The 27,701-nt window shown below is 36.7% G+C and overlaps 1 protein-coding gene across 5 annotated transcripts in view; it reads left to right on the forward strand.

The window, feature by feature from the left end:
• Positions 1-27,701, forward strand: part of LOC100264262 (DNA-directed RNA polymerase III subunit 2) — an 80,545-nt gene that overhangs the window by 25,941 nt on the left and 26,903 nt on the right. For all 5 annotated transcript variants that reach the window (XR_009467283.1, XM_059741465.1, XM_010660763.3 and 2 more), the window contains exons 16-32: positions 1,959-2,018; positions 2,113-2,205; positions 3,601-3,702; positions 3,810-3,920; positions 4,054-4,170; positions 11,970-12,086; positions 12,199-12,279; positions 12,743-12,847; positions 12,997-13,077; positions 13,167-13,298; positions 13,396-13,440; positions 20,034-20,111; positions 20,178-20,317; positions 20,441-20,531; positions 21,558-21,682; positions 21,757-21,892; positions 21,991-22,121. Coding sequence is in view for 4 of the 5 variants with exons in the window: in XM_059741465.1 (XP_059597448.1) it covers positions 1,959-2,018; positions 2,113-2,205; positions 3,601-3,702; positions 3,810-3,920; positions 4,054-4,170; positions 11,970-12,086; positions 12,199-12,279; positions 12,743-12,847; positions 12,997-13,077; positions 13,167-13,298; positions 13,396-13,440; positions 20,034-20,111; positions 20,178-20,317; positions 20,441-20,531; positions 21,558-21,682; positions 21,757-21,892; positions 21,991-22,121 (1,745 nt within the window). In the remaining variant the exon portion in view is untranslated. The remainder of the gene's footprint in view (positions 1-1,958; positions 2,019-2,112; positions 2,206-3,600; positions 3,703-3,809; positions 3,921-4,053; positions 4,171-11,969; positions 12,087-12,198; positions 12,280-12,742; positions 12,848-12,996; positions 13,078-13,166; positions 13,299-13,395; positions 13,441-20,033; positions 20,112-20,177; positions 20,318-20,440; positions 20,532-21,557; positions 21,683-21,756; positions 21,893-21,990; positions 22,122-27,701) is intronic.

Consider the following 27,701-nt stretch of genomic DNA (forward strand, 5'->3'; position numbering starts at 1 on the left):
CTCGATAGTAGAAGAGAGTCTCTTCAATTTTTTTTTTCTAAAATTTGTTTCCTTTAGCGAGTTTTTGGGATTGCCAGTGGAAGGGTATGAGGAGGAAATTGTGTCCTTGTTGAGTAAGTTGGAAGCCAAAAAGGATCGTAGAGTAGCAGCAACCTTGAGTAAAAAGAGGAGGTCTGCCTCTATGTCCCTTTTAGATAAGGAGCTTCACAAATTAGAGTGTTCAATTGATTATAGCCAATCAATTGGAAAAAAGAGGAGTTGGAAGAGCGGGTGGGATAGGGTTTCTTAATGTCCATGAAGTTTGAGATTTTTGGACTGCCATTAGTTGGTTCAAAGGTTGGATGTTTTTCATATATGTATGCTTTTCTTTTTCTTACTTTTTATATTTAACCTATTATACTCGCCTATCATATATATATCACAAGTAGGAAAACCATATGGGATAACTTTTATAAGTTGACAATAATACCGAGAGTTGTTTCGCAAAATTATATATATTACTAGTGAGATGGGCATATTGATGCAAGTCTAAATGAATATAAACTCTCTCTCTCTCTTTCTTGTTTTTCTTGTTCTTATTCTTATTCTTCTTCTTTTTTCTTTTTTTGGTTCATTGAAGATAACTTCTCTTTTATGTAGTTGGTTTTCTTTAAACTTTGATATAGAAGTATTCTATGAAATTTGTGATGAATTTATATAGAAACATGTCATATTTTGTTAAGTTGATTTCGTCATAACTTCAGTTTTCTGCATTAACATGTGTAGATGATAGATTGGTTCTTTGTCCCATAGTATTTTATCAAAATTTGTTGTATGGTGTTCTAGACCATATTTCTTTCATTATGTATGTGTTTCATATATGATATCATTTCATTTATTTTTTTTATCAGAAACAAAATATTCATTGATAATGATTTAGAAGTACATGTGAACGATGAGGAATCCTTCCCAAATGTACAAACTCTAATCAAATGAACAAATGAATGAGTTTTCTCCAATATGTCATCTAGACAAATGTCTCAATATTGTACCTTGTAAAACTATGTAAAGGAAATGTGATTCTACTCTCTTTAGAGATCAATACATCTACAAAGGAGACCAAAGCTTTGCTCCAAGATTTGTTATTTTAACCCTTTTTATTTATTCCAAATTCCAATTGAGTTGAATAACAACAAGAGGAGTGCCCTTGAAAGTTGAATTTGTTGAGGCCCAAAAAGAAGAATAGAAATACATTCAGTCCTATATCGATGCTGTACTTCTCCATTTATTCTCAAAAAGCCTTGCATTTCTTTCCTGCCATTATATCGACGCTGTACTTCTCCATTTATTCTTCAAAAGCCTTGCATTTCTTTCCCGCCATTCTATACAAATTAGATTGAGGCATGCAATTTGCCAAAGAATTTTGCCTTGAGTTGTACACCCCAAACCTCCACATGAAATGGTCATTATGTCACTTGTGCTCCTAGGAGGAACCCAATCCAGCCTTGCTTGTCTGAATAGTCCGTACCAAAGCACCAAGGTCATCGTAAAAAAAATTGTTAATCAATTCACCACTCATATATATAATGCAACAGTTAGGACTAAGGGCTTTATGAAGTCTTCTCACCTATTGCAAGTCTTTTCATGCTTCTTATAGTTATTTGACATTTGACTCTCTTAACCATAGTATCTTTCATGAATTGGTCATACAGATATCATGGTTATATGTTGCTATATATAGGCATATATTGCTCAATATATATTATTCTTGCAGCATATGTCTTTCATATATATACGCTTTTTTCCCTCTTTTTTTCATTCCTTTTTCCATTTTACCCATTTCCCAATATGTTTAAGAAAGGGACTTTAGGTCATAGAATATGATAAAAATGGGAAAATTATAAGATGCCTTTTATAAGTTCACAACTATGGATATGAATAAATAAATGTTGAATGAATGATTTCCTTTAATTTTTTAGGATTATGTAGGGAACAAGCGGTTGGAGTTGTCTGGCCAGTTGATTTCTCTGCTCTTTGAGGTAACACTGTACTAATTTATGCTCATACCTAGAGATGTTATTCACGTTTGATAATTTTTTTCATCTAATTTTTTATTTAAACTTGCTTTTGTAGGATTTGTTCAAGACGATGATTAGTGAGGTCAAGAAGACGATAGATGCCATCCTTGCAAAGCCTAGCCGCTCTAGCCGGTTTGACTTTTCTCAAGTAAGCAGGCAGAAACTATAGTTTTCAACCTTGTTCTTTCAAAGGAAAAGGTGATTGGTAATGTGACGTGTCTCCACGGGTTTTAGTCCATTGGTTCTTTGCATTACAAAGAAAACTCGAAGGAGGATCTAAAAAAAATTGTAGCATACATCATTTATGGATGTACTTATGGTTGCATATGTGTATGTGTGCTTTTTTAAAGAAATGATGACTAAATGGTTCAATTATCATATTGAAAAAAAAAAAAAAATACAAGTTCTCTTCTTGCTACAAACCATAAGATATGCTGCTGACTGGGAGTAGCAGATGGATGTTATTCCTGATAAAGTTGATGCTCGGTTGATGGTTTGTGACTAAATTGGATCCAGTCACCCTTGCTGCGGACCAACTTAGCCAAGGGTGAATAAACAACATTTTCTAGAGGATCGTTCTCCTATGAGATAGAGTCTAGGTACTACTTGATTCAATAGCTGCCTAGTTTAAGACTAACCAGTGAAGATGTATTTTTGTTTGATTATTAAGCTCAGGGTTTATTTATTTTATAAAAAAAAAAAATCATAACCAGTTTGATCCTTATTCCATCCATGAATTTTCTCAACTATTTTGATGTACTTCTAGCACACAAACCCTTAAAACTCAGAGTCATTTTGATCCATATTCCTTCTATGAACCAAATCTCATCTTCCCTTGCTGCTTGTTCTTTAATTGTTTGAACTGTTGTTATGTATATTCCTTCTATGAAATCATGGTTGCTTTATTCTTCTTGTATCCATAAAAGACAGTCTTCCATTTTGTTACACTCTAAACCAAATCCTGACCCAACAATATATTGTTGTAATAAGCAATCTTAGTTCAGATTTAGGGTGTCCAACATCACTTAATGTTTGAAAATATTTTGGTTTTTTATATAGCTAAAGTAGAATAATGTATTAAAACGTCCTAGAAAAAGGTGGCCACAAACCTAGTGCATAGGACATATATAAGGAACATCTAAAGCCTGATAACGGCTAAAAAGAGGGGAAAAACAGAGGAAGCTCATAACTCAACAATTGGACTCTCAAGCCACCCTCAACCTATCAATAGAATCTAGAATTGGAAGCCTTCCATCCTCCAAAAACGCAAATAAAGATTTGAGACAGATATGTTTCACCTGCAGATCCAACTAATTCATCCCTTAAGAGGTCCTCTAGCTTTGCTACTAAAGTTCAGCCAATAATTAAGAAGTGTTTTCACCCCAGGATTTTATAAACTGCATACATCTACATCAACATTTTATCATCCTTTTATGTTGATCAAAATTAAGATTGGGGTTTTCCATGATTTATTTTTATATTTCATAGTGTCTTAGAGTTTTAATGGAGTTGCCTTTATTGGTTTTTACTTATCTTTTTTCAGTTCATAGTGAGAGATAGTATTACTGTTGGCCTAGAGAGGACCCTTTCTACTGGCAACTGGGATGTCAAGCGGTTCAGGATGCACAGAAAGGGCATGTCACAGGTTGTTCTTTTTCTCAGTATCTCTTCTCACTTGTATTGCTTTCATATGTCTTCTCTTAAATTTATATTAACATAACAGAAGCTGAAGGTAAAATCCCCTAATGACAGGTGGTAGCTAGGTTATCTTATATAGGGTCATTGGGGCACATGACAAAAATCTCCCCACAATTTGAAAAGTCGAGAAAAGTAAGTGGACCTAGAGCATTGCAACCTAGCCAGGTGAGGTGATATTTCATTCTTGTCTTTGTAGCTTTCACATTTGATTATTTTTTTTTATTGTTGCTCAGGATTCTGCACCAAAATTCTTACTTCAGTGTTACATGACTTTTTTGTTTCATTATGTTTGCTACAGTGGGGTATGCTCTGCCCATGTGATACTCCCGAAGGTGAAGCTTGTGGACTGGTAAAAAACTTGGCCCTGATGACTCATGTAACAACTGATGAAGAAGAGAGTCCACTAATATCTCTGGTTAGTCTTTGTGATGTAACTTATCCTTCAGTAGAAGTGTAATTATTGCCTTCTGAATTTGATAAAATCACATATAGTGGAACTGAAATCTTTTCTGTGGTGTCAGTGGAGGTAGTATATAATTTGTAGTCCTCCTGGGTTGCAATGACAGTGAGGATGAAACCTATGAAATAGGAATCTCATTTGTACTTAGGGGGTCACTTCATGTGACATTCTACCCATTCTTATAGGGATAAAAGACCCTCTTCCATAGTCAGTTTAGAGTTGAAAAGAGGGTGATTATTAGTTCAATCAACAATCAAGATCTCTCTCACTCTGGTTCGGTCTGAGGGCTGAAAATGAAATCGGATGATGCCCTCATGCCCTCTGCTTCCCACCTTTTCTGTCTCTTTATATTGAATTTCATAACTCTCCAGAAATGGGTCTCAAAGACTGCTGGCAAGAAATTGGTGAATCTGAAAAGCTGTAAGAATATTTTGGATGGTATGAGTGTTATGATTGCTGAATTAAAAAAATAATCAGATGAATTTACTGAAGACATTTTGTAGAAACTGAGAATCACTCTAATATTCATACAAAATTGTATTTGTTTACATAATCGGGTCCCTATTTAACATGTACACAGAGAGCAAAAAATGGAAAAAATACCAACATGAAAAAAATTAAAATCACACAAATTACCCACAATTGGGGCCTCAATCTTTCCCTCAATATCCTATAAATCACCATTCAACCATTCAAATTATACCGGATTTCCACACTCCCCCTCAAGTTGGATCATAGATATTAATCATGTCCAACTTGCAAATAAAATCTTCAAAGCTTGATTTCTGCAACCCCTTGGTGAAAATATTTGCCAATTGTTCTCCTGTAGGGATATAAGTCATGCAAATAATCCCTTTCTCAATTTTCTCCTTTATAAAGTGTCTGTCCACTTCTATGTGTTTGGTCTTGTCGTGCTGAACAGGATTATGAGAAATACTAATGGCAACTTTGTTATCACAATAGAGTTTAATGGGGAACTCTATTGTAATGTGTAGTTCTTCCTATAGTTTCTGCAACCATAGTCCTTCACACATACCTTGTGCAACTGCTCTGAATTCAGCCTTGACACTGCTTCTGGCTACTACACTCTACTTCTTACTTCTCTATGTTACTAAATTCCCCTAGACATAGGTACAGTAGCATGTAGTAGACCTTCTGTCATCTGCTGATCCCGCCCAACCTGCATCTGTATAGATCTCTACCTTTTTACTGTCATTCTTCTTAAAGAATAGTCCTCTCCTTAGAGAACCCTTTAGGCATCTGAGGATCTTATGCACTGCTTCCAGATGACTTTCCTTTGGTGAATGCATGTACTGGCTAACCACACTTTCGACGAAAGCAATGTCTGGTCTAGTGTGAGAAAGGTAGATCAATCTACCTACTAGTCACTGATATCTCTCTCTATCCACGGGTTTTCCATCGCTTTCCGTCCTTTTTCTTGCCTTGATAGGGGTATCGCTTGGCTTGCATCCCAACATGCCAGGCTTAGTCAACAAGTCAAGTACATACTTTCTTTGGGAAATGCTAAAAAAATGTGACATCTAGGCTCATATATAGCTTCTATGAAATTGGGTTATAGCATTTGTAACCCTTTTGTGTGGAAGAGCAGCCAAGAAAGACACATTTAAGCGCTCTGGGATCAAATTTGTTCCGCTTAGGTCCGTGAGTGTGGACAAACACAGTGGACCCAAAGATACGAAGTGGAAGATGTGCATCGAGTCTAGAATGAGGAAAAAACTCTTTGAATTTCTAGAGGGGTGTGACAAAAGATAGAACCGACTAGGCATTTGGTTAATAAGGTATGTGGCTGTCAAAATGGAGTCACCCCAAAATTGTGAGGGCATGTGAGAGGTAAACAGCAAAGCACGAGCAACTTCAAGAATATGTCTATTTTTCCGTTCTGCAACCCCGTTTTGTTGAGGGGTGTCAACGTAAGAACTTTGATGTATAATACCATTTTCTTGTAGATATGTGCTCAAGGAGTGATTAAAATACTCAGTACCATTATCTTTTTTTTGATCAGAAACGAAGAAGATTATATTAATATAAGAACAAATACAGGAGAGAAAAAAGAGACAATAGAAAGAGAAAAAAACCAAGGGAAGGATGAGTGGTCCTTCCTACACAAATTGAACAAAGGAAAAAACTCCCAACACTAGAATTCTAAAAACAAAGAGAAACCCCATCAATCTTCAAACTTTTGAAACGCAAACCCCAATCCAATTGAGTTGTAGAATGTTTAGAGGAACTCTAAAAGCTTCAGTACAAGAAGCCCATAGAGAAGAATAAAACCGGATCAAATCCCAAACCATCTCTTCCGTTCTCCCTTTATCCTCAAAGATCCTATTGTTTCTTTCTTGCCACACCATCCAAATCAAAGTAAGGCAAGCAATTTGCCAAAGTGTCTTGCCTCTTAATGAGTTCCCCAAGCCTTTAAAAGTAATAACCAACATGTCCTCAAGGCTCCTTGGAGGGATCCAAGCCAACCCTACTATATTGAACAACTTGTGCCAAAGTCCAATGGTAACGAGACAATGAAGAAAAAGGTGGTCAATCGACTCTCCATTTCCTTTGCAAAGAATGCACCATTGAGGATAGAGGGCTTTGTAGGGTCTTCTCAATTGCAGCTTGTCATTAGTGTTTACCTTCCCATGTGCTACTAACCAAGCGAGGGCCTTAACCTTTGAAGGGACTTTTGAGCTCCATAAAAACTTGGCCGGAAGGAACATTAAAGAATTTGAAACTTTTGACAAGGCCAAGAAAAAAGATTTCACTGAAAACAAGCCTGACGAAGACAAAGACCACGCTCTTGAATCTGATGAAAAAGGGGAAAAAAACACAGAATTAAGGGAGGACATTAATCTCTGAAGGAGATCAATTTCTGAATCCGTTAGATTGCGGCGAAAGTTAAAATTCCAAGACAGTGGTAAGGAATTGCCAAGGACATTTGAGACAGTGAGGTTTTTCACAGAAATAACTCTGTAAAGATCAGCAAATTGAGAGCACATAGTTTGGTTTCCCCACCAAAGATCTTCCCAGAATCGAATTCTCTCCCCATTGCCCACTACTAGGCGGACAAAAGGGGAGAACTCCTGGAAAACTTGAGCAATAGGCTTCCAAGGACATCTGTGTGACCATCTAACCACCGTGTTGGCGTCCCATCCATTAGGATGTGTCCCATATATACTCGCAATAACCTTATGCCAAAGACCGCTCCTTTCTCTAGGGAACCTCCAAAGCCATTTCCTTAAGAAAGCAATATTTCTCATAGAAGTCTTCCCAAAGCCCAAATCTCCCATCTCCTTTGGTCTACTAACAACCTCCCATTTGATAAGGTGATCTTTCTTCCTTTCTCCCGCCCCAGACCAAAGAAAATCCCTTTGCATCTTCTCAATCTTTGAAACTATTGATGCTGGGATTTTAAAGAGGGAGAGGAAGTAGCTAGGGATGTGAGACAGACAAGACTGAATTAAAGTAATCCTCCCTCCCAAAGACAAATAGGCCTTTTTCCACCCATCCAGCCTTCTCGAAATTCTCTCAACCACTGGATCCCAAAAGCCTATTGTCTTTGGGTTCCCTCCCAAAGGAAGGCCTAAATAAGACAAAGGCCACTCTGACTCTCTGCAATCCAAAACCAAAGCCAAATTAGACAACAACTCCTGCCTAGTGTTAATACCTGAAATGATGTTTTTTTCTAAGTTGATTTTTAAACTAGATACTTGCCCAAAAACCAAAAGGATAATCTTGAGGTTTTGAAGATGATCCAAAGAGGCTTTAGAGAATCAGCAAACTGTAACAAAGACACTCTAGTCCTATCCCTCCCCACAAAGAAACCCTCAGTTATCCCAGTTTCCTCTGCTCTAATCATCAACCTACTTAGAACATCTGCTACTAGAAAAAGAAAAGGAGATAGAGGGTCTCCCTGTCTCAAACTTCTAGAGGCCTTAACCCAACCCTTTGCATTCCCATTAACTAGGATTGCAAAACTAGATGAAGACAAACAGTCCCTCATCCAAGATCTCCATTTCTGGCTGAACCGCTTCCTTTGAAGCACATGATCTAAAAAGCCCCAATCCACATGATCATAGGCCTTCTCAAAATCAATTTTGAAGACTACCCCTTCCCCCTCTGACCTTCTTTTCTCATCCACCACTTCATTGGCTATCAATACAACATCCAAAATTTGTTTCCCTTCCACAAAGGCTCCTTGAGAGCCAAAGATTGTTTCATGTAAAACTTTGCGTAAACGCTCTGATAAGACCTTAGCAATTATCTTATATGAACTTGTAACCAAGCCAATAGGTCTATAATCTGAGATTTTAAAGGTTTGGCTTTTCTTAGGCACCATAGCAATGAATGTCGCATTTGTACTTTGATTTATCACCCCCTTAGTGTGGAACTCAAAAAACACCCTCATAAGATCCTCTTTTATCACATCCCAACACTCTTGATAAACTGCTATAGTAAAGCCATCAGGGCCAATGACCTTTTCCTTATTCAATTGGAAAACTGCTATTCGAACCTCCTCTTCAGAAAACGGTCTATCCAACCAAACTGCACTCTCTCCAGAAATAGGGGCCCAATCAATCCCTTCAATCCTCCAAGAGTCACCTTCAGGTACTCAGTACCATTATCAGTACGAAGAATTTGAATTTTGGTGTGAAATTGAGTGTATATCATAGAGTGAAAGTTCATGAAGACTGATCGAACCTCAGTTTTATTAGTCAACAAATATACCTAACACAGGCGAGTGTGATCATCAATAAAAGTAATAAACCATTTTTTATGGGTCCTATTAGGGGTACGTGAGGGTCCCCATAGATCACTATGAATTAGAGTAAATGGTATGAATGGTTTATACTTAGATTTAGGAAAAGACGCCTGATGATGCTTGGCAAGTTCACACACTTCACACTGAAAATCCCATGAAGCTTATTTGAACATGGTGAAGGAAATAAATGTTTTAAGTACTGAAAACTAGGATGACCCATCATTTTGTGCCATAACAAAAGTTCACTGTCCTTAGGACGAGATGCAGAATTACAAATAGTAGGACACTGTCCACGCACATCAGTTTTGTCGAAGTAATATAGACCCTCACATTCCTTAGCACTGCCAATCGTCTTCCCCAATGATAGGTCCTAAAAAACACAATGAGATGGTAGGAATTTAGCTGAACAGTTAGACTTTTTGGTTACGACGATTGAGAACCCTGCTCCTGACGTCGTCAAGCTCGCGGTTCAGCCTCGCTAGGAACTCGAAGACCCTCTCATTCTCCATCTTCTTCTTGAAGCGCACACTGTCACCCGTGCACTCCCACTCCTTTTCGCAGTTGAGATCGAGATCTTGCCACAAACCCAGCATCTCGGTATAGTACTCCATGACTTCCCGATCTCCTTGCTTCATTTGCCAGAGCTGCGTCTTGAGTTCAAAGATTTGGGAAGCATTAACGGCATCGGAATATGTTTCTTGTATCGCATCCCACACATCCTTTGCCGTCGGGAGGAACATATAAGTTTTGCCAATGGCTAGCTTCATGGAGTTAATCAAGCATGAGGTGATGAAGGAGTTTTTGGACCACCATTTTAGGGATGTTGCTACATCGGTTGGAGGTGGTCGCCTAGTCTCGTCGGTAAGAAGCCCTAACTTTCTCTTTCCGTCAATAACAAGCTTGATTGCTTGCGCCCACTCTCTGTAATTCTTACCGTTCAATTTTTCAATGGTAAGATGGAGTGGGGAGTTGTCGAATTCACTGATAGGGCCCATTGAGGAATGTATCTCCGACACTCTTTCATGGGTTGCCAATTGACTGGACTCATGGTTGTCTCCTCTTTGGGCAGCCATGGATTGATTAGGGTTTTAGAGCAAACACCGCTCTGATACCATGTAGAAACTGAGAATCACTCTAATATTCATTCAAAATTGTATTTGTTTACATAATCGGGTCCCTATTTAACATATACACAGAGAGCAAAAATACCAATATGGAAAAAATTAAAATCACACAAATTACCCACAATTGGGGCCTCAATCTTTCCCTCAATATCCTACAAATCACCATTCAAATTATACCAGATTTCCACACATTTGATGAGGGACGAAATTGCCAAACCTCTCTAAAGGAAGGGAATTACCTAACCTTGAGAGGGTGGATACATTCCATGCTATGAGGAGTTTAAAAAGAGGGAAGAGTTAAGAAACTGAAATGACAGCTATGTCATAATGGTTTCATTTCCTATTAAAACAGATGAATGGTATTTTAGGGGTTTAAAAATTAGGAACCCTCAATATCTTGGTTTTTTAGAGTTCTATTGTTGGGTGTTTTTCCTTGGTATTTGTGTAGGAAGGACCTCTCATCCTTCCCTTGGTTTTTTTCTCTTTCTATTGTCTTTTTTTTCTCTCCTGTATTTGTTCTTTTATTAATATAATCTTCTTCGTTTCTGATAAAAAAAAAAATTAGGAACCCTACTATGTTTTGTGTGTGTACCTGAGATTGTGTGTGAATTTACTTTTTTATGGGGGTGTTTTGTAGTTTTATCCAATGTTTATTTGATGTTTGGTAATCATAGAGCCATGAGTGTTCCATCTTGGGGTTGGGTTGAGATTACTGGATTGATGCATGAACGAGGAAAAGTGTTTTTTCCTTATAGTAACTAGTGGAAGTTTTATTTACAAAGACTCTGTTATTCATTTCTAAATAGGAATCTGTACATAACCCATTGGGCTATTCATGGTCAAGATGACCATCAGCGAGATATCTTATCACTAAATTATATGTCAAATTAAACTTGAGATCTTTTTCTTGGTATATGCTTTGATTGATTTGTCCCCAACTAAATAGGATTTATTTATTTATTTTCCTTCGTTTTTTGGTAGAACAGAAGCATTAATAAGATGAATGATTGCAAATATGTGTAGTTGATTTATCAACCCTTGGATTATGCATTTCTACTTTTGAAACAGCAAAAATTCTCTGAAGGATAAATAAAAAGATCTATGGAGCATGGATTCCTACTTTGCCAACAGAAAAAAATTCTCTGATGGATGGCCCAAATTATGAATAGCATTGGATTCCTATACATATGAAAGCCATAATAAGTGGCTCAAAATAATTTCTGGTCTTACAGATATCTTGTATGACATCCAGCATGCCACCTGACGCGATTATGTTCTCAATGGAAGTCTAGAACAATTTTGGACTCACCTGCAATTTCCAGATTGAAGATTCCGTCTTCAAAAATTGCTATCTGGATACTATCTCTATGTCATGCACCCAGCCACAATAATAGAAGTGTGCACCTTAGGTCTTATTCCGGCTTTGAGAAACACACCCTCCTGTTCTATCATAATCAGATGTGAGCTGAAACCATAGATCATGACAAGCCAAAAATTCTTGAACAACAAGACTTGGTAACAATGTGATGAATTTTAGGAAGGTAGAATGGGTGGACTGTGTTTTTAGCCATCTGGGATTTGCAGAATCAAGCAAGTCTACCCATGTAGCATCCCTAGCATTCCTTTGACTCTCTAAAGGTTTTTAAGTCCCTTCCTACTTCTTTTCCATTCTTTATCATGTGTTTGGTTGCATGTCCCTTGTCTGCATACATGGAAAATAGTTTTATTTTTGGTACTTGAATATTTTTTTTTAATAATTAGAATCCAGTGTTGAATATTAATTTGTAAAGAATCCATATACCCTTTTTGCTTCTCTTTGAATTCCGTATTTATGCAATCTTTAATCATTGCTGCATCAGTGTTACTCTTTGGGTGTTGAAGACTTGGAACTACTTTCTGGCGAAGAGCTTCATACACCAAATTCTTTTCTGATTATATTTAATGGGCTCATTCTTGGCAAGCATAGGAGGCCCCAGGTATATAGTTTTTTCCATTAAGAAGGCTATATACATGAACTGATGTTTATTTTCTTGTGTGTGATTTTATGATGTTTCACTCCTTATGTAATATAATTTATTTTTGGCTTAGCGTTTTGCTAATGCATTGAGGAAGTTACGGAGAGCTGGTAAAATTGGGGAGTTTGTAAGCGTTTTTGTAAATGAGAAGCAGGTAAATCCTTGTCTCCTTCTTGTACTCTCTGTTAGTTGTAACTTTTTTTTATCTGTTCTGCTTCACATTTGTTCCATGGAAAATATGCCCTTGCAATCCTTTTCCACGTAAAAGGTGTTATCCTTGTGTTTGTGATGGTGTGAGATGCTTTATGCTGTAAATAACGGGGCACAAACATAGTCGATTGCTGCACAAATGACTTGTTCTTAAATTTGTGGGCAATGATTTTGTGCATTGTTAAATTATCCAATTGTTTTTCTTAAACACCAACTTCTGTCTACACATGCTTAAGTGGTTAAATTAAGAATTGTCTCACCTGCAAATGAATCATATGTAAATTGTTGATGAACAACTGTGAATGATTGTTTGCACTAATTTCCTCAAGGAATTAATTTCAAGGGATCCTGAGAAAAATGTCTCTGATGACAAGTGAATGGCTAACCTTGAGAAAAATATCCTGCAGCATTGTGTTTACATTGCTTCTGATGGAGGTCGAGTTTGTCGTCCAGTTGTTATTGCTGACAAGGGCAAATCGCGAATCAAGGAACACCATATGAAGGAATTGATTGTAAGTGTAGTATATATGCCTTTTGTTAAAAACAATAATTGTTGTTCTTAAACTAATTTTTTTTTTTTATAGCTTTTTAAACTCATCACAATGTGCCATAATTTATTGATGGTTGTTCTTAAACTAATGGAACATTTGTTCTATTCAAGGATGGAGTTCGCACTTTTGATGATTTTTTACGTGATGGATTGATCGAGTATCTTGATGTCAATGAGGAGAACAATGCTTTGGTTTGTCCCTACGTAGTGATGTAAAGTCTTGCTTTTGAGATGTTGTACTTGATAGGCAATTATGCTTACTGCAAAATTATTTGCTATAGATTGCTCTATATGAAGCTGATGCTAAACCAGAAACGACTCATATTGAAATAGAGCCTTTCACCATCTTAGGTGTTTGTGCTGGGTTGATTCCTTTTCCTCATCATAATCAGTCCCCAAGAAATACCTACCAGGTGTGTTTATTTATTTTCTTAAATATCTTAAACTATGCATTTCATTGATCTAGAATTTTCAGGCTAATGATCATGAGATGCCTATATTTATTTACAGTGTGCAATGGGAAAGCAAGCTATGGGGAATATCGCATATAACCAGGCAAATTTTCTTATTCTTTAGTTGATGATTCTTTTTTTTTTTTCCCTTTTCTTTCTTTGAGCAAGAGGACCTTTATGCCCTCATTCCCTTCCGGTATGTCAATGTATTGCAAAAATTTTAGATTTGTAGGTCCTTAAGAAACTTGAGTGCATTTTCTCATGTATGTTAATCAATTTAAATTATTGAATCAATTTATCTCACCATCCACAGAGATATATTTCTGCATGTGTATGAAAAATAAAATAAAATTGAAATTCTAGCCTCCAAGGTTAATTTTTGATGTTTTGGAGTCGTGTAAGTGGGGTTCATGTTGCACCAAGAAATTTGAAATTTTATACTATAGATTATAATTATCATTATGGTTGTTGTCATCATTATCATTTTCTTCTTCTTCCTGAATTCATACTATTCTAACTATTTTTAAAAATAAATATACACTGTAAACGACCCAAATGGTTGCAATGTGCGTCACAGGCATATAAGTTGGCTGAGCAATCGTCCTGTAACATTGGCTAAATTTCCACCACCCAGTTTCATAAATGAATTTTGACCATGCATGTAATATCTGAAACAGTGGTGATATTGTAAGTTTCAGACACACCGGCTTATAATTGTGAATGGGAATAACTTTTGTTTAAAATTGACTATTTTAGTACCTATTCCCTGCTTTAGAAATGGAATAATTGTGCATGAGAATATACTAAGCTTTGGGCTTATTTTTGATGGGTAGAAAGTAGAAATTTATAAAAAGAGACGCCAAAAAAAAAAAAAAAGAAAAGAAAAAGTGTCCCAAGGAACACAAGAAGTATACAAAGAACGCCTAAAGGTGCCACAAAAAACAAAGAGGGACAACAAAAAACAATTCCCCTCAACCCAAACCCAACCAGTCCACAAATTTTATAGTGGAAAGAGAACTAGGAACTATATACAACTTACACCAAGCCTAAAGATTACAAAGGAAAGAAAATTTAAGCCCTTGAACTGACTGTCTCTCATTTTTCTGATTAGAAACAAAAATAAATTTTTATTGATTAAAAGAAAGAGAAGGATGAGAGGTCTCTTTCAAAATACAAAACCTGATCAAAGTAAGGGTATACTCCTCACTATGAATTATAAGCTGAAAGCCAACTTAGTTGAATAACATTAAGTGGAAAAGCGATGGAACAAAAGGCCTAAAGGGAGAAGTAGAAATGAAGTAGGTCCTACAACGTCTCTTCCGTTCTCTATTTATCCTGAAAGATCCTCGCATTTCTCTCTTATTGCACAATCCAAAGAATAGTGAGGTAAGCAATTTGTCAAAGGGTTTTACCTCTCAATGAAAACCCCAATCCTCTATAAGAGATAAACATCGTATCTCCAATACTCCTTAGCAGCACCCAAGCCAAATTGGGCAAAATGAAGAGCTTATGCCAAAGACCCAAAGTTAAAGGACAATATAGAAAAAGATGATTGATCAATTCTCCACTTCCTTTGTATAAAATGCACCAATGTGGACTAAGAGATTTCTAAGGTCTTCTAACCTGTAGCAAGCCATTAGCATTTCCATTCTTGTGCACCACTAACCAAGCAAACACGATTGTTTCTTTCCTTCCAAATTGTCCAAAAAAAGGCATAATGGAGTAGCCCACCGTGCCTTTTTCCTTTTTTAACTCAAAGAGGGGAGCATTTATGACACACCAAATAGAGAGAACAAAAGATGCCATAAGACCCTTGCCTTGTCATTGTGAAGGGGGATATGATTGAAGGACTTTTTCTTAATAGAAAAAGTCCCATCCTTTGACTTTGTCCATAGAACTTTGTCATCCCTATCCCTACACACCCTCCTCTCTTGCAATTTCAGAAGGAAATGCTCCATAGTTTCCACTTCCCAATCGTTGAGTTGCCTAGAGAAGCAAGGGGCTTGACATCCCCCCCTTAGAAGAAGGTTCCAATCCTCCTCACCCACACCTCCTTGGAAGAAGCTATAGCAAATAAGGAAGGAAACGAAATGCATAATGACTCATCACCACATCACTTGTCCTTCCAAAACCTTTCCCTCCTCCCATCCTCACAAAAAAGGCAACTCTACAACTTAAAATGTCCTAACCCTTCTTGATGGTTTTCCATAACCCTACCCTATACCCTTCCCTCACCTCGTGGGAGCAGTACCCTCCTTCCTCTTCCCCGTATTTTCTGCTAATGACTTGCCTCCAAAAAACCCCCCCTCTTCTCAGTAAAATGCCAACTTCATTTGCATAGTAGGGCTTTATTGAGCATTGAGAGATTCCTAACCCCCAAATCACCATTTCTTTTGTTTGTATAGACAATATACCACCTTACCAAATTTGGTTTCCGCTCAAGGGTCCCTCCTACTCCCCAAAGAAAATCTCTTTGAATTTGCTCCAACCTTAGCTTAACTGCAAACAGAATAGGAAATGAATATATATATTTTTTATTCTATTCTATATTTAAAATTGTATACACGACATCCTCTTTATAGAGGATTTTTCTCAACACAAAAATAGGAAACAACTTAACAACCTAACAATATACAACTATCTAACAGATTACAAAAAAATAAATCTCATGATATCTTGTACATTTAAATCTCCTAATATCTTGCTAATTATCTCAGCCGATCCTATCTTTTTCAACATTAACCCATCTTGGAATGCAAAACAAGGACATAAAATAAATAGGCATGTTAGAGAGAGTGCTACATATTAGGGTAAATCTCCCACCTTTGGAGATATACCGTCTTTTTCAAAGAGCTAGTCTTTTTTGAAGCCTCTCCTCCATGCTGTCCCAAACTACTGCAAACTTAAACGAAATACCCAAAGGAAGGCTCAAGTAAATCGAAGGGAGCGCCCCAACCTTATAAAAGAACTCTTGAGACAACTCCTCTGCATTCTCCACCCTCCCCATCAGAATTAGCTAGCTCTTATCCAAATTAACTTTCAACCTCGACATGGCCTCAAACCACATAAGCACCCAACTCAAGTAAGTTAGTTGATCTAAAGAAGGTTCATAGAAAACTAAAAATGTCATTAGCAAACAACAAATGAGAAACATCCACCACCTCTCTCTCTGCCTTCCACCTACCACCCTGATAGGAAACCTCCAACCTTAGCCCTCTTATGAGTTGGTTGAATCACCATCCCTTCTTATCTTTGGACTTCCACGTTCCTAGTATAGTACTAATTATTCTTATGAATGATGATGGGGTGGGTTTTGGATGGTCCACCACTTTCCAGATCCTTCCCCTAGAGAGAGAATATCAATCTTGTTCTTTTGCAAACTTGGGGTGGGATAGATAAAATAAATATAATCCCTGTTTGCTAAATAATAATTGGAGCCCATTTTGCCCTGCCATGCTTTGTTTGTCTTTGGAATTTGAATTTCCGCCGTAACCTATTAGATTCTGAGATTGAGGACTTAGAAGGCCTCATGCGGTCACTTGATGATTTGTATCTATCTCCTTCGGTCCCAGATGCCAGATTATGACCATTATCCTCTTCAGGGCTTTTTTCAATCAAATCCTTTTTTCTAGCATTATCTTAATCTTCTGCATCTCCTCAGGACTTTCCTTTAAAGTTTGTTTGGAATTCTCAAGTTCCTTTCAAAGTGAAGTCCTTTGTCTGGTTAGTGGCACACAAGAAGGTGAATACTAATGACATGTTACAAGTGAGAAGACCCTACAAAGCCCTTAGTCCTGATATTTGTATTCTGTGCATGAAGCATGGGGAATCAGCAGATCGTCTTTTTCTTCATTGTTCCTTGACGATTGGGTTGTGGCACAGGTTATTTCAGTTAGCTAAGATGGATTAGGTTCCCCCAAGGAGCATATATGACATGATGTCCATCAAATTTAAAGGCTTCGGTAATTCTAAGAGAGGGATAGTTTTGTGGCAAGCTGCGAGCATCGCTCTAATTCGGGTTGTGTGGTGGGAAAGAAACGCAAGGATTTTCGAGAATAAAGCAAGGAATTCAGAGTTCATTTGGGACTCTATTGTTTTCCTTGCTTCCCTTTGGGCTTTCTGTTCCAAGGCATTTAAGGGGACTCCCCTTAATGTGATTCAACTGGATTGGATAGTGGTGTGTACTCCATAAGGATTGGTCCTTAGTGGGAGTTCGTTTGTTTTATGTGCATTTTCCTATAATTTAGTTGTCTTTGGTGGGAGGATTTCTCATCCTTCTTCTTGTACTTCTTTTTTCTATCAATTTATCTTTGTGTCGTTTCCAATAAAAAAATAATAAAATTATGTATTTCATATTGTTTCCATCATTGCTAGTAAACACTTCAAAGGAATCGGTTTCATCATCATTCCTTTTCCTAATGGTTTTGTAAACACCTATGGAATTTTTTTATTCTAATTTTGATTCCGATTCCTTTTATTCCCTTTCCTTCCATTGCTTTTTGTAAAAAGTTTAGTAAACTTGCCATTAATTAATAAATGTTGGTATTAGTGGTTTTCTTTTGAAATTGATTGAGAGTATGAAATAAAACATTCTATGTAGGTTAATTTTTATTATTGTTGTTGATGTTGTTTTGTTGTCCCCTCTCCCCTCTCCTCCAACCTCCACTCTTAAGCAAAATAAAAAAATGTTTTGAGTCTGTTTGGGAATGTTTTCGAAAATAGTTCTTGAAAATTCTAGAACAATATTGCACCGCACAAAGCTATGGCGGTTTGAGATGGCGTGGAGGAAAGGTTTCGGAAGAGACTAGCCATGTGGAAGAGGCAATATATTTCTAAAGGAGGGAGGATTACTCTCATTCGGAGCACTTTGTCTAGCATGCTCATTTACTTCATGTTTTTGATGCGTATGCCAAGAGGAGTTAGATTGTGATTAGAGCAAATCCAAAGGGACTTTCTCTTGGGTGGGGGAGCTTTGGAGAGGAAGTCTCATCTTATAAAGTGGGCAATTGTTTGTTCAGATAAAAAGAAGGGTGGTTTGGGTGTTAGAAGGCTTTCTATACTCAATAGGGTCCTCTTGTGCAATTGAAGTTGGCATTTTGCGGTAGAAAGGGAGTCCTTGTGGAAGCTTGTCATTAGTAGGAAGTTTGAGGTGGAAGGGGGATGGTGTAACCGTGAAGTAAGGGAGGGCTACGAGGTGGGGCTATGGAAGGAAATTAGGAAGGAAGGGCCTCTAATGTTTAAAAATATTGTTTATTCTGTGGGGGATGGTGGAAGAGCATTTTGGAAGGATAAATGGTGTGGTAACAATACCCTTTGTGATTCTTTTCCCTCTTTGTATGCTTTAGCGAATTCAAAGGAGGTATGGGTAGCGGCTGTTGGGACTTGATGGCGGAAGAGGGGGGTTGGAATCCCCGGTTCTCTAAACCTTTCAATGATTGGGAGGTGGAGGTGGTGGAGAGGTTCCTTTTTGACTTTACAAGGAAAGAGGCTAGTCATTGATTTGGAGGATAGGGTGCTTTGGAAAGAGACTAAGGATAGAAAATTTTATGTTAAATCCCTTTATAGTGCTCTTGAAACTAGAAGTGCAGTTTCAATTCTGAAGAATATCATTTGGAGCCCTTGTGTCCCCACTAAGGTGGGTTTTTTTACTTGGGAAGCTTTGTGGGGGAAGGTTCTAACCTTGGATCAACTCAAAAGAAGGGGGTGACCCATAGCCAACAGATGCTTCCTTTGTTGTGCTGAAGAAGAGTCTATTAATCACATTCTAATCCATTGTTCCAAGGCAAGGGTTTTGTTTGAACTTCTATTTGCGTTGTTTGGTGTGATGTGGGTCCTTCCACTTTTGGCTATAGATACCCTCCTAGGATGGCATGGATCCTTTGTGGCCAAGAAGCATAGAAAGGCGTGGATGGCAGCTCCACTTTGTTTATTTTGATCGGTTTGGAAGGAAAGAAATAGGATAGATTTTGAAAATGAGGAACTTTCGATTCAAATGATGAAATATTCTTTTGTCTGTGATCTTTGGTCTTGGTCTAAGTCGTGTTTAGATATAGGACCTTTACCTTTAATTAACTTTTTTTTTATTGGTTGGGTTCTAGATGAAGGCTAGTGAGTTTTTTTGTATCCCCTCTTCTTTTTTGTTCCTTCCTTTAGGTGTCTTTTGTATACTCCCTGTATGCTTTGGGCTACCCTTTAGGCACCCTTTTATCTTAATATATATTTTTTCTATGTGTTTGCCTATCAGGAAAAAAAAAAATCTAGAACAATATTCAAAGACATTTGTCTAATTTTTCTAGAACAAAAGTTTTTTGGGAACTTGGTGCATTCTGAATTTATTTTCTATGTTTTCAAATATTTCTTAAAAATAACTTTTATCTATAGTGTTTTATTTGCACTCATTCTCCATGTTTGTACAGTTGTTTTTTAGAACAATCAAACAACTGAAAACAATTAAAATATATTATCAGAAAACACCATGCTTTTAGAACGATACTCAAAAGCCTCTTTTGGGAATAATTGACAACAAAACGTATTTTCATGTTTTTTGTTCGCAAAAACAAAGAACTGTTTTTGAGAACAATTACCAAACATAGCCATTGTTCTTGACACATTCTAAAGTTAGATGTTTATTATATTTTAATATGCATATGACATTTTTTTCTATTTCTAATATGGTCTAGTATCTTGATTTTGCAGCTATGTCGGATGGACTCATTACTGTACTTACTAGTGTATCCTCAGCGGCCATTGTTGACAACAAGAACAATTGAGCTGGTGAGTATTTGTTACTCTGGGTGCAGTACACAGTCATGGCCTATGGAATAATGACTTTGTTTTCAGGTAGGATATGATAAGCTTGGAGCGGGGCAGAATGCAACAGTTGCTGTAATGAGTTACAGTGGCTATGACATAGAAGATGCAATAGTCATGAACAAGTCATCCTTAGATCGTGGTTTTGGTCGTTGTATTGTAATGAAAAAGTAATGGTGTTCCATTTCTATACTTGCAAATTCCCTTTACAAGTTGCTTTGCTTGCATGGATTTGTTAACATCTCTAGTAAGGGTTTCTTATCAGTTATCTCATATGTTTCCTAATTGAACAGGTTTTCTGCTGTCAATCAAAGGTATGAGAATAATGCATCAGACAGAATAGTTAGACCCCTGAAAGTGGGACATGATGCAGAAAGGATGCAGGTAATGCATATAGATGCATCCATATTATTTTTACCTTTTAAGTAATTCAAGTATGGATGACATATCTATAAAAAAAAGGTATGGAAGAGATTTTATGTTATTATTAGTATCTTTCATCAGATTTTATCTTGCCATTGTTCTCGATATTACATTTCCTACAATATGGAAAATTATATAAACATCTAGTTATCAGATTCTTGTACACAAAATGGTAGATTACAAATGTACATCTTCATTAGTTTTTGATCTTATGTATAATGTAATTTACTTTTCAGTTGGTATAAACATTTTCTGACTGGATCACTCAGTAACTTTTTTTTATTTTTTATTTTTTTTTTGTGTACAATGAGCAAAATTATTAGCAATAGGAAAAAAGTAGAAAGAAGGATAAGTGGTCCTTCAGAAAATACCAACAATCAATAGAAAGAAGGAAAAAGAAGAAAACAGAAAGTAATTCCAACCAAAATAAAATATCTACAAGACTGGATAAACTCAAATGAGAGGGGAGGCGGGTATAAGCTCTCTCTTGATCAATTGATCTGCATTCTGGTTAGCCAACATAGGTCTTCTTGCTAAGGAAGAACTGAAATTTCTAGAGAGATGCTGAATGTGGCACAACCACAGATCATATCTCTAGGCCCTCTCCCTCCTGAAAGGTTAGAAACACCAATTGGATACCTCTTCCATGCTGTCTAATAGGACCAAAATGTCCACCACCATGGTCCCTAAAATAATCAGGCTTAGAGAAAGCTCCAAAGTCCTACCACTGTGGCCCCTAGTCTATGGGTTGCCATAATTTTGATGGGTGCTCCTTGTATAACCTGGTGGTTTTAGGTTTATTTTAGTTACAATAAAACTTGTCAACTGATTTCTCATTCTATGAATATCAAAGGTCTTGTGCCGTTCTCTTCTCCCTCTGAAATTTATTTCTTTCTCCATTGTGCAATAGTGGTGATTTTCCTTTTTATTATCAATTGTAGACGTTACTATTTGCCGTATACTGTTTCACTTGTTCTCATTGTGTAGATATTGGATGATGATGGACTTGCTGCCCCTGGAGAAATAATTAAACCGAACGATATCTATATCAATAAAGAGTCCCCTATCATTACAAAGGGTCCATTAATATCTCCTGTGGGATTACCAGATAGGTAAGTTCTACTTGTGGAAATGCTTCACTGGTATGTATTGGTAATAATGTAGCTTACTCTGTTGCAATATTCAGTGCATATAAACCCAGTAGACAGACATTCAAGGGTCCTGAAGGGGAGGCATCTGTGGTGGATAGAGTAGCACTCTGTTCTGATAAGAATAGCAATCTGTGCATTAAATTTCTAATTCGGCATACTCGTAGGCCAGAGGTAAGAAACTCTAATTTGTCTTCATCATGGATCATGTATAATTCATCTCAACTTATTTGATTATTACCATTATTATTACTATATCTTTATTACTTCAGGTTGGAGACAAATTCAGTAGTAGGCATGGGCAAAAAGGTGTTTGTGGCACGATTATTCAACAAGAGGATTTCCCATTTTCTGAACGTGGCATTTGCCCTGATTTAATTATGAATCCTCATGGATTTCCGAGGTAATCCCAATTGCTTGTACTTGTCTCTGTGGTCTTATTAATACTGAAATTGCAGTGAATGGTTTAGAAACTCAAGATTTCTCTCTAAACAAGCGCATCTATTTTGTGCATCATGGGCCTACAGTACCAAATCATCTGATTTGAAGAGAAGTGCGTGTGATAAACGATAATGTATTTCACATTGCATATGCCCACATGAAACATTTGCTGAAATTTGTTGAGTTATCAATGGGGACCAAGTACAGGCTACAGCTTTTATGAACTTCTGATAATTTTTATCGTGCTCTGATTTGACCTCTTTAAATGTTCTTACATCTTTTATACAAGAGTTCAAACATTTTCTAAATTTTTTTTCCTCACTGTTTTTGTATGAAAGTTATTTTTGAAGTTCAAACACTGGAACCCTGTGAGGCTTTGAATCTTGAATCATACTTGGGAGGTTTGTTGCAAAATAGCTAATGCTCTATGTTGAAGTTGAAAACACTTTCCTTGAATCATGGTTTTTGTGGTCTGAGTTCTCTTAGGAAGTGAGTTTGTCACTTCTTGATTTTGTTTTGTTGGGATGGCTTATGTTTGTCTTATAGTCTTTTTTTTTCTATGAAGTAATGCCTGTTTTTTCCTTATATACATTTCTTATATGCTAGTTATGGAACTATCTTTAATCAACTTATCTACAAATTAAAAAGATGTAGCCATATTAGGAGACTTGGGGTGAGTGATAGTCTAGGTAGGGGGAAATTAAATTCATGGGTTGCTAATGTGTTTTTTTTCTCAGAGATTCTACAAGGATTTGGGCAAGTAAAGATGTAGATGTGCTGAAGTGTTTGTGAAGATAAGGTGACATGCACTTGATGGTTTAACGGTGGCGTTTTGGCACCATAATTAGGGCACTGTGAAAGAGGATGTGATGGGCATGTCGTATTTATTCCATGAGATGGGATATTTGAAAGAGACAAAATGTGACCTTTATTGTTTTGGTTCCAAAAGAAGAGGGTGTAGAGCAATTAAACACTTCAAACCCTTTTGGGGGGCTTGGGGGTTAGAGGGAGGTATATTGTTTTAATGGAAATGGATTTACAAGGTCATTGGTAAGATTTTGGCAGTCGTTTCGGAATCAGAATGCTTTAGTGGAGGGTTGAGACAGTTGGGAAGTTGAATATTAAAAAAGTTGATGATAATTCGTGAAGTCTTCCCGCCTTTTTTTCTTAACTAGGCTTAGAATTGGGGAGAAATGAGTTAGCTGGATTGCATTATGTCAGTTAAATTTTTTGTGCTAGCCTCCAACTAGTTTCCTTGAGTGCTCTAGAGGTTTGCAACAGATAGATCCCACTCACGTCATTCCTATTCAATATGGAGATGGAGGCATTGAGCAGGCTGGTGACTAGAACAGTGGAACAAGGTCTTCTTTAAGGTTTCTAGTTAGGGGTTGTGGATTAAGGGGTGGAGATTGTTCCACATTTTTTGTGTGTTTTGTTTGTTTGTTTGCTCATGTGTTCGTTTGTTTTCTTTGTTTTTGGGTTTCTTCCTCCTATCTCTCTGATGATAAGCTCATGTTCCATTTTGGGTTAAATGGATTAGTTTAGATATTTCAGATAATTGCTTTGCATTGAGGTTGTATTGGATCAACTAAGATATCAGAGGTGGATTGTTATTGGCTTTGAGATTGTGTCAAGTCTGAAAATTAATCTTCATACGAGTAAGCTCATTCTAGTGGGGAAAGTGGAGGAAGTGGATAGTAGTTTGTCTTCTTTGCTTGGGTGCAAGATTGGTAGGCTTCCAACTTCTTATCACAACCTGCCCTTGGGGGTGTCTCATAAGTCTTTTGTTGTGTGAGATGCTGTTGAGGAAAGATTTAGTAGGATATTGGCCTCTTGGAAGTAGCATTTGTCTAAGGGAGATAAGTTCTTATTAAGAGTACCCTCTCAAGCTTACCAATCTACTTTATGTCCTTTTTTGTTATTCCTAAGAAGGTGAGAAGCAAATTACAGTAAAACCCCTATAAAATAATACTCTTGAGATTAAGAGAAATTATGATCTTAGTGAGGTTATTGATTTATTAATAATGAATAATTTATTAATTTATGGATAAATAAATATTTTTTAATGCACGGAGAATATTATGTTTCTACCACAATACTTGTACATGTTGGCTTATAAATCCAAAAACAATGGATGTGGTTAAAAACAAACACATAGAAGCCTAAGAGATTCTAAAAAATAGATGATTATTAATTGTAGGAAATAAAAAGACATCTAAAAGGAAAAGGTGTGGTGTCAAAACTTAATGTCCTAGAAGATAAAAAAGTTTCAAGTGCAAGATAAGATGTTTCAAGTGCAAAGAAAATGCAAACAGCTTTAGATGCATATTTTGAGAAAGAATTGAATTGAGAAAATAGAAGTTGTAAAAAGTTACTGTATATTATATTATTACTTGATATTATATTATGAATTTTTGTTTACTATTTTCTTATATACTTCACCAATTATTAATTTATATTTCCTTGAGCCCTTAAAGATTTCTATGAAATTATTATCTTATGCATTTAACGAAGTTATTAATTTAGTACACTGGCCTGAGTTGGACCTAAAAGATTTTATTATTTAAGCAAGGTTATTAATTTATAAAAAATTTATTTATTGAGGTTTTGTTGTAGAAACAATTCAAAGAGATTTTTTTGTAGGGAAATCTCTAGGAAGGCAACAAAATGCACTTAGTGAGTAGGTCTAAGGTTTGTAAAGAGAGAAAGTTTGGAGGTTTGCCTCGAGTGAGAGAGCTTGTGGAGGAAGATCATTAAAGGGAAGTTTAGGGCAATGGAAGGGGGTGGGACTCTTGTGAGGTGAGGAAGTCTTTTGGTATGAGTTTGTGGAAAGACTATAGAAAAGGTTGGAAGGATTTCAGCCATCGAGCAATCATCTGAATTATAAATGGTTGAAGAACAAAAGTTTGGAGGGATAGTCATGTGGGGGAGATTAGTTTGAAAAAAAGCTTTTTCTCCATTGTTTAGTTTAGCTTCTCATAAGAATGCCACGGTTGTAGACATGTGGGAAAGGGGAGGTAGTGGAGGTCAATGGCTAGTGTAGTATAGAAGACACTTCCAAGATTGGAAAATGGAGGGGGTGTCTTGACTTATGGATCTTATTTATACCACGAAAGTGCAAGGCATAGGAGAAGATATCTTGGTTTGGAAAGAGGGTAGGAAGGGATTGTATAGCGTGAAGTCGTATTGCAGTTCTTTGTGTGCTAAAACTAGAGTGGAGTTCCTAGCCAAGGAAATTTAAGGTTCTTTTGCTCCTCTGAGATTTTTTTTTTTCACTTGGGAAGTAGTATGGGGGAAGATTTTAACTATTGATATGTTAATGAAGAGGGGATGGTTGATGGTTAATAGATGTAGTCTTTGCAAAGAGAGAGGAGTTTGTTAACCATATCTTGATTCACTATGAAAGTAAAAAAGGGTTATGGATATGTCTCTTAGCAATCTTTGGTTTGGAATGGATGTTTTTAGCAGCCATGAGAAATTTTCTCCTTAAATAGAAGTTTAAAGGATTGGATAAGAAGAGATACCATGTTTGGTGGATGGCTCCCTTGTGTTTGTTCTAGTGCATTTGGAAAGAGTGCAACTGTCATATCTTTAATGGTGAAGAAGAGCTCTCATATCAAATGTTAAAGGAAAATTTCGTTAAAGCCCTCTTGGAAGGGATAAACACTTTGCTAGATTTGAGATATTTATCAATGTTTGATTTCATAGGCAGTCTTAGTTGGTTGTTGTGGTGTTTATGACTGTTTTTTGTTGTTACCTATTGGTTTTTCTTTGTTTGGTTTTTGGTGTACACTTCCTATACACATAGGGTGTGCCCCTTTTTCTTGGTACTTTTTAATAGATTGCCCTAGTTGCTTATCAAAGAAATAAAAAAGTAGAGCTTTACCTACCTGCCTCGTGGTAGGGGTTAATAGGGTTGCAATAGTTACGTTTGCATATTGAAAAAGCTTCTAAATACTAACTATCTAGTCCTTGATTTGTGGGCTTACAGAAAAGCCAATGCAGTTTGAGCTTTTGTGTTAGATAGATTTGTGAAAGAGGCTAGCACCAACTAGAGCCACCCTGTCTTGTTTGCCTTCTTGTCTCCATCTATCATTATGACGAGGAAAAGGTTTAGGAAGGTGTAGAGAGAGTTTATATGGAGTGGGCTATGGAGGAAGACAAGAATTTTTATCTCACGAGGTGTGTTCCCTATTCTGAAGTAGAGGACAAAGGAGGTTTAGGCATTAAGAGTCTAGAGATGCTTAAGAAGTTGTTATTGAGATAGTGACTATGGACCTTTATTGTGGAAAGGGTTATCTTTGGAGGAGAGTGATGGTGGGTAATATGGTGTGATTGTTGCGAGTAGGGGTGAGCGGGTCATTTAGTAAGGACGTACATAAGAGCCTCGAAAGGGGATGGCAAGGTTTTGAATATCTATACATCTTGGTCTAGATCAAACAAAATAATTGAAGTCTCATTTGTATCAGGATGGACAAAGTAAATATATATATTAAAAAAAAAAAGACAAAGTAAATACATATTAAAAAAAAAAAAGAAAAAGAAAGAAGAAAGAAGAAATGACTCATTGGGATTCTCAATTTTTTAAGATACTTATGGAAAGGAATGAGCCAAGCCAATAGGATGAACTAAAAGAGTTTTGCATCATGAGCTTTGTACTATATACATAACTTAGATGAGCTTTAGAAAATCACTTAGGTGGGTTTGTATGCGTTTGCGCCATAGGCATAAAATGAGATTGTGGCACAATTAATGATGTTAAATAATCACTTTGTAAAGTAAATTTTTTGCGCCTCTTTGATTAGCAGTTAATTTAGATGCAATGATGGATGCTTATTGGTGTAGGACAAGGCTGGGTGTTGTTTTTATATGGTTTATTGATGATTGATTCAGACCATGGATTAGAGATCATTGTGGTATAGTATTGAGAGCTACTCTAGGCATGCAGAAGGGGTTGGCTATCAAGGCAGAGATATTGACATTATTGGAGAGTTGGTTGTAGGTTTAAGTTTTATGTCCATCCAATCTATTTGTAGGGGGAGATTCTACTATTGTAATATCTTAGGTGACTAATAGAGAAAGCGGCTCTGGAAGTTAGATAACTAGATGCACAGAATTATAGATATTGCTAATGAGTTGGGTTGTTTCTTCTCTTGGGTTCCTCGTTCAGTTAACCAAGTTGCAAATGAGTTAGCTAAACAAGGAGCAAAGCATTTGACCTCCTTTGTTGGAGATTTTCTTCCCCTTTTGGCATCTAATGTTTTCTCTGTTGTATGGATGCTGGTTTTTCTCCTTGTGAGGTTGAGTTTTTGTGGATCCAGTTTCTTGGTTACTTTCTAACCAACCCTTGTATATCTTTGAAGGATTGTTCATCCTTGTATTTATCAATTGATTAATGAATGAAGATGTTTGTTTCTGATTAAAAAAAAAATGCATTTTTGTTGTATAAGAGAGGTGATGGCATGGTATTTGTTGAAATAATGCCAAAGTTAGGACTTTAATTTAGGAATAAAAAAGGAGAGATCATTTAGGATATTTCCTT

The sequence above is a fragment of the Vitis vinifera genome, chromosome 13, assembly GCF_030704535.1.
Source record: "Vitis vinifera cultivar Pinot Noir 40024 chromosome 13, ASM3070453v1".
NCBI lineage: Eukaryota > Viridiplantae > Streptophyta > Magnoliopsida > Vitales > Vitaceae > Vitis > Vitis vinifera.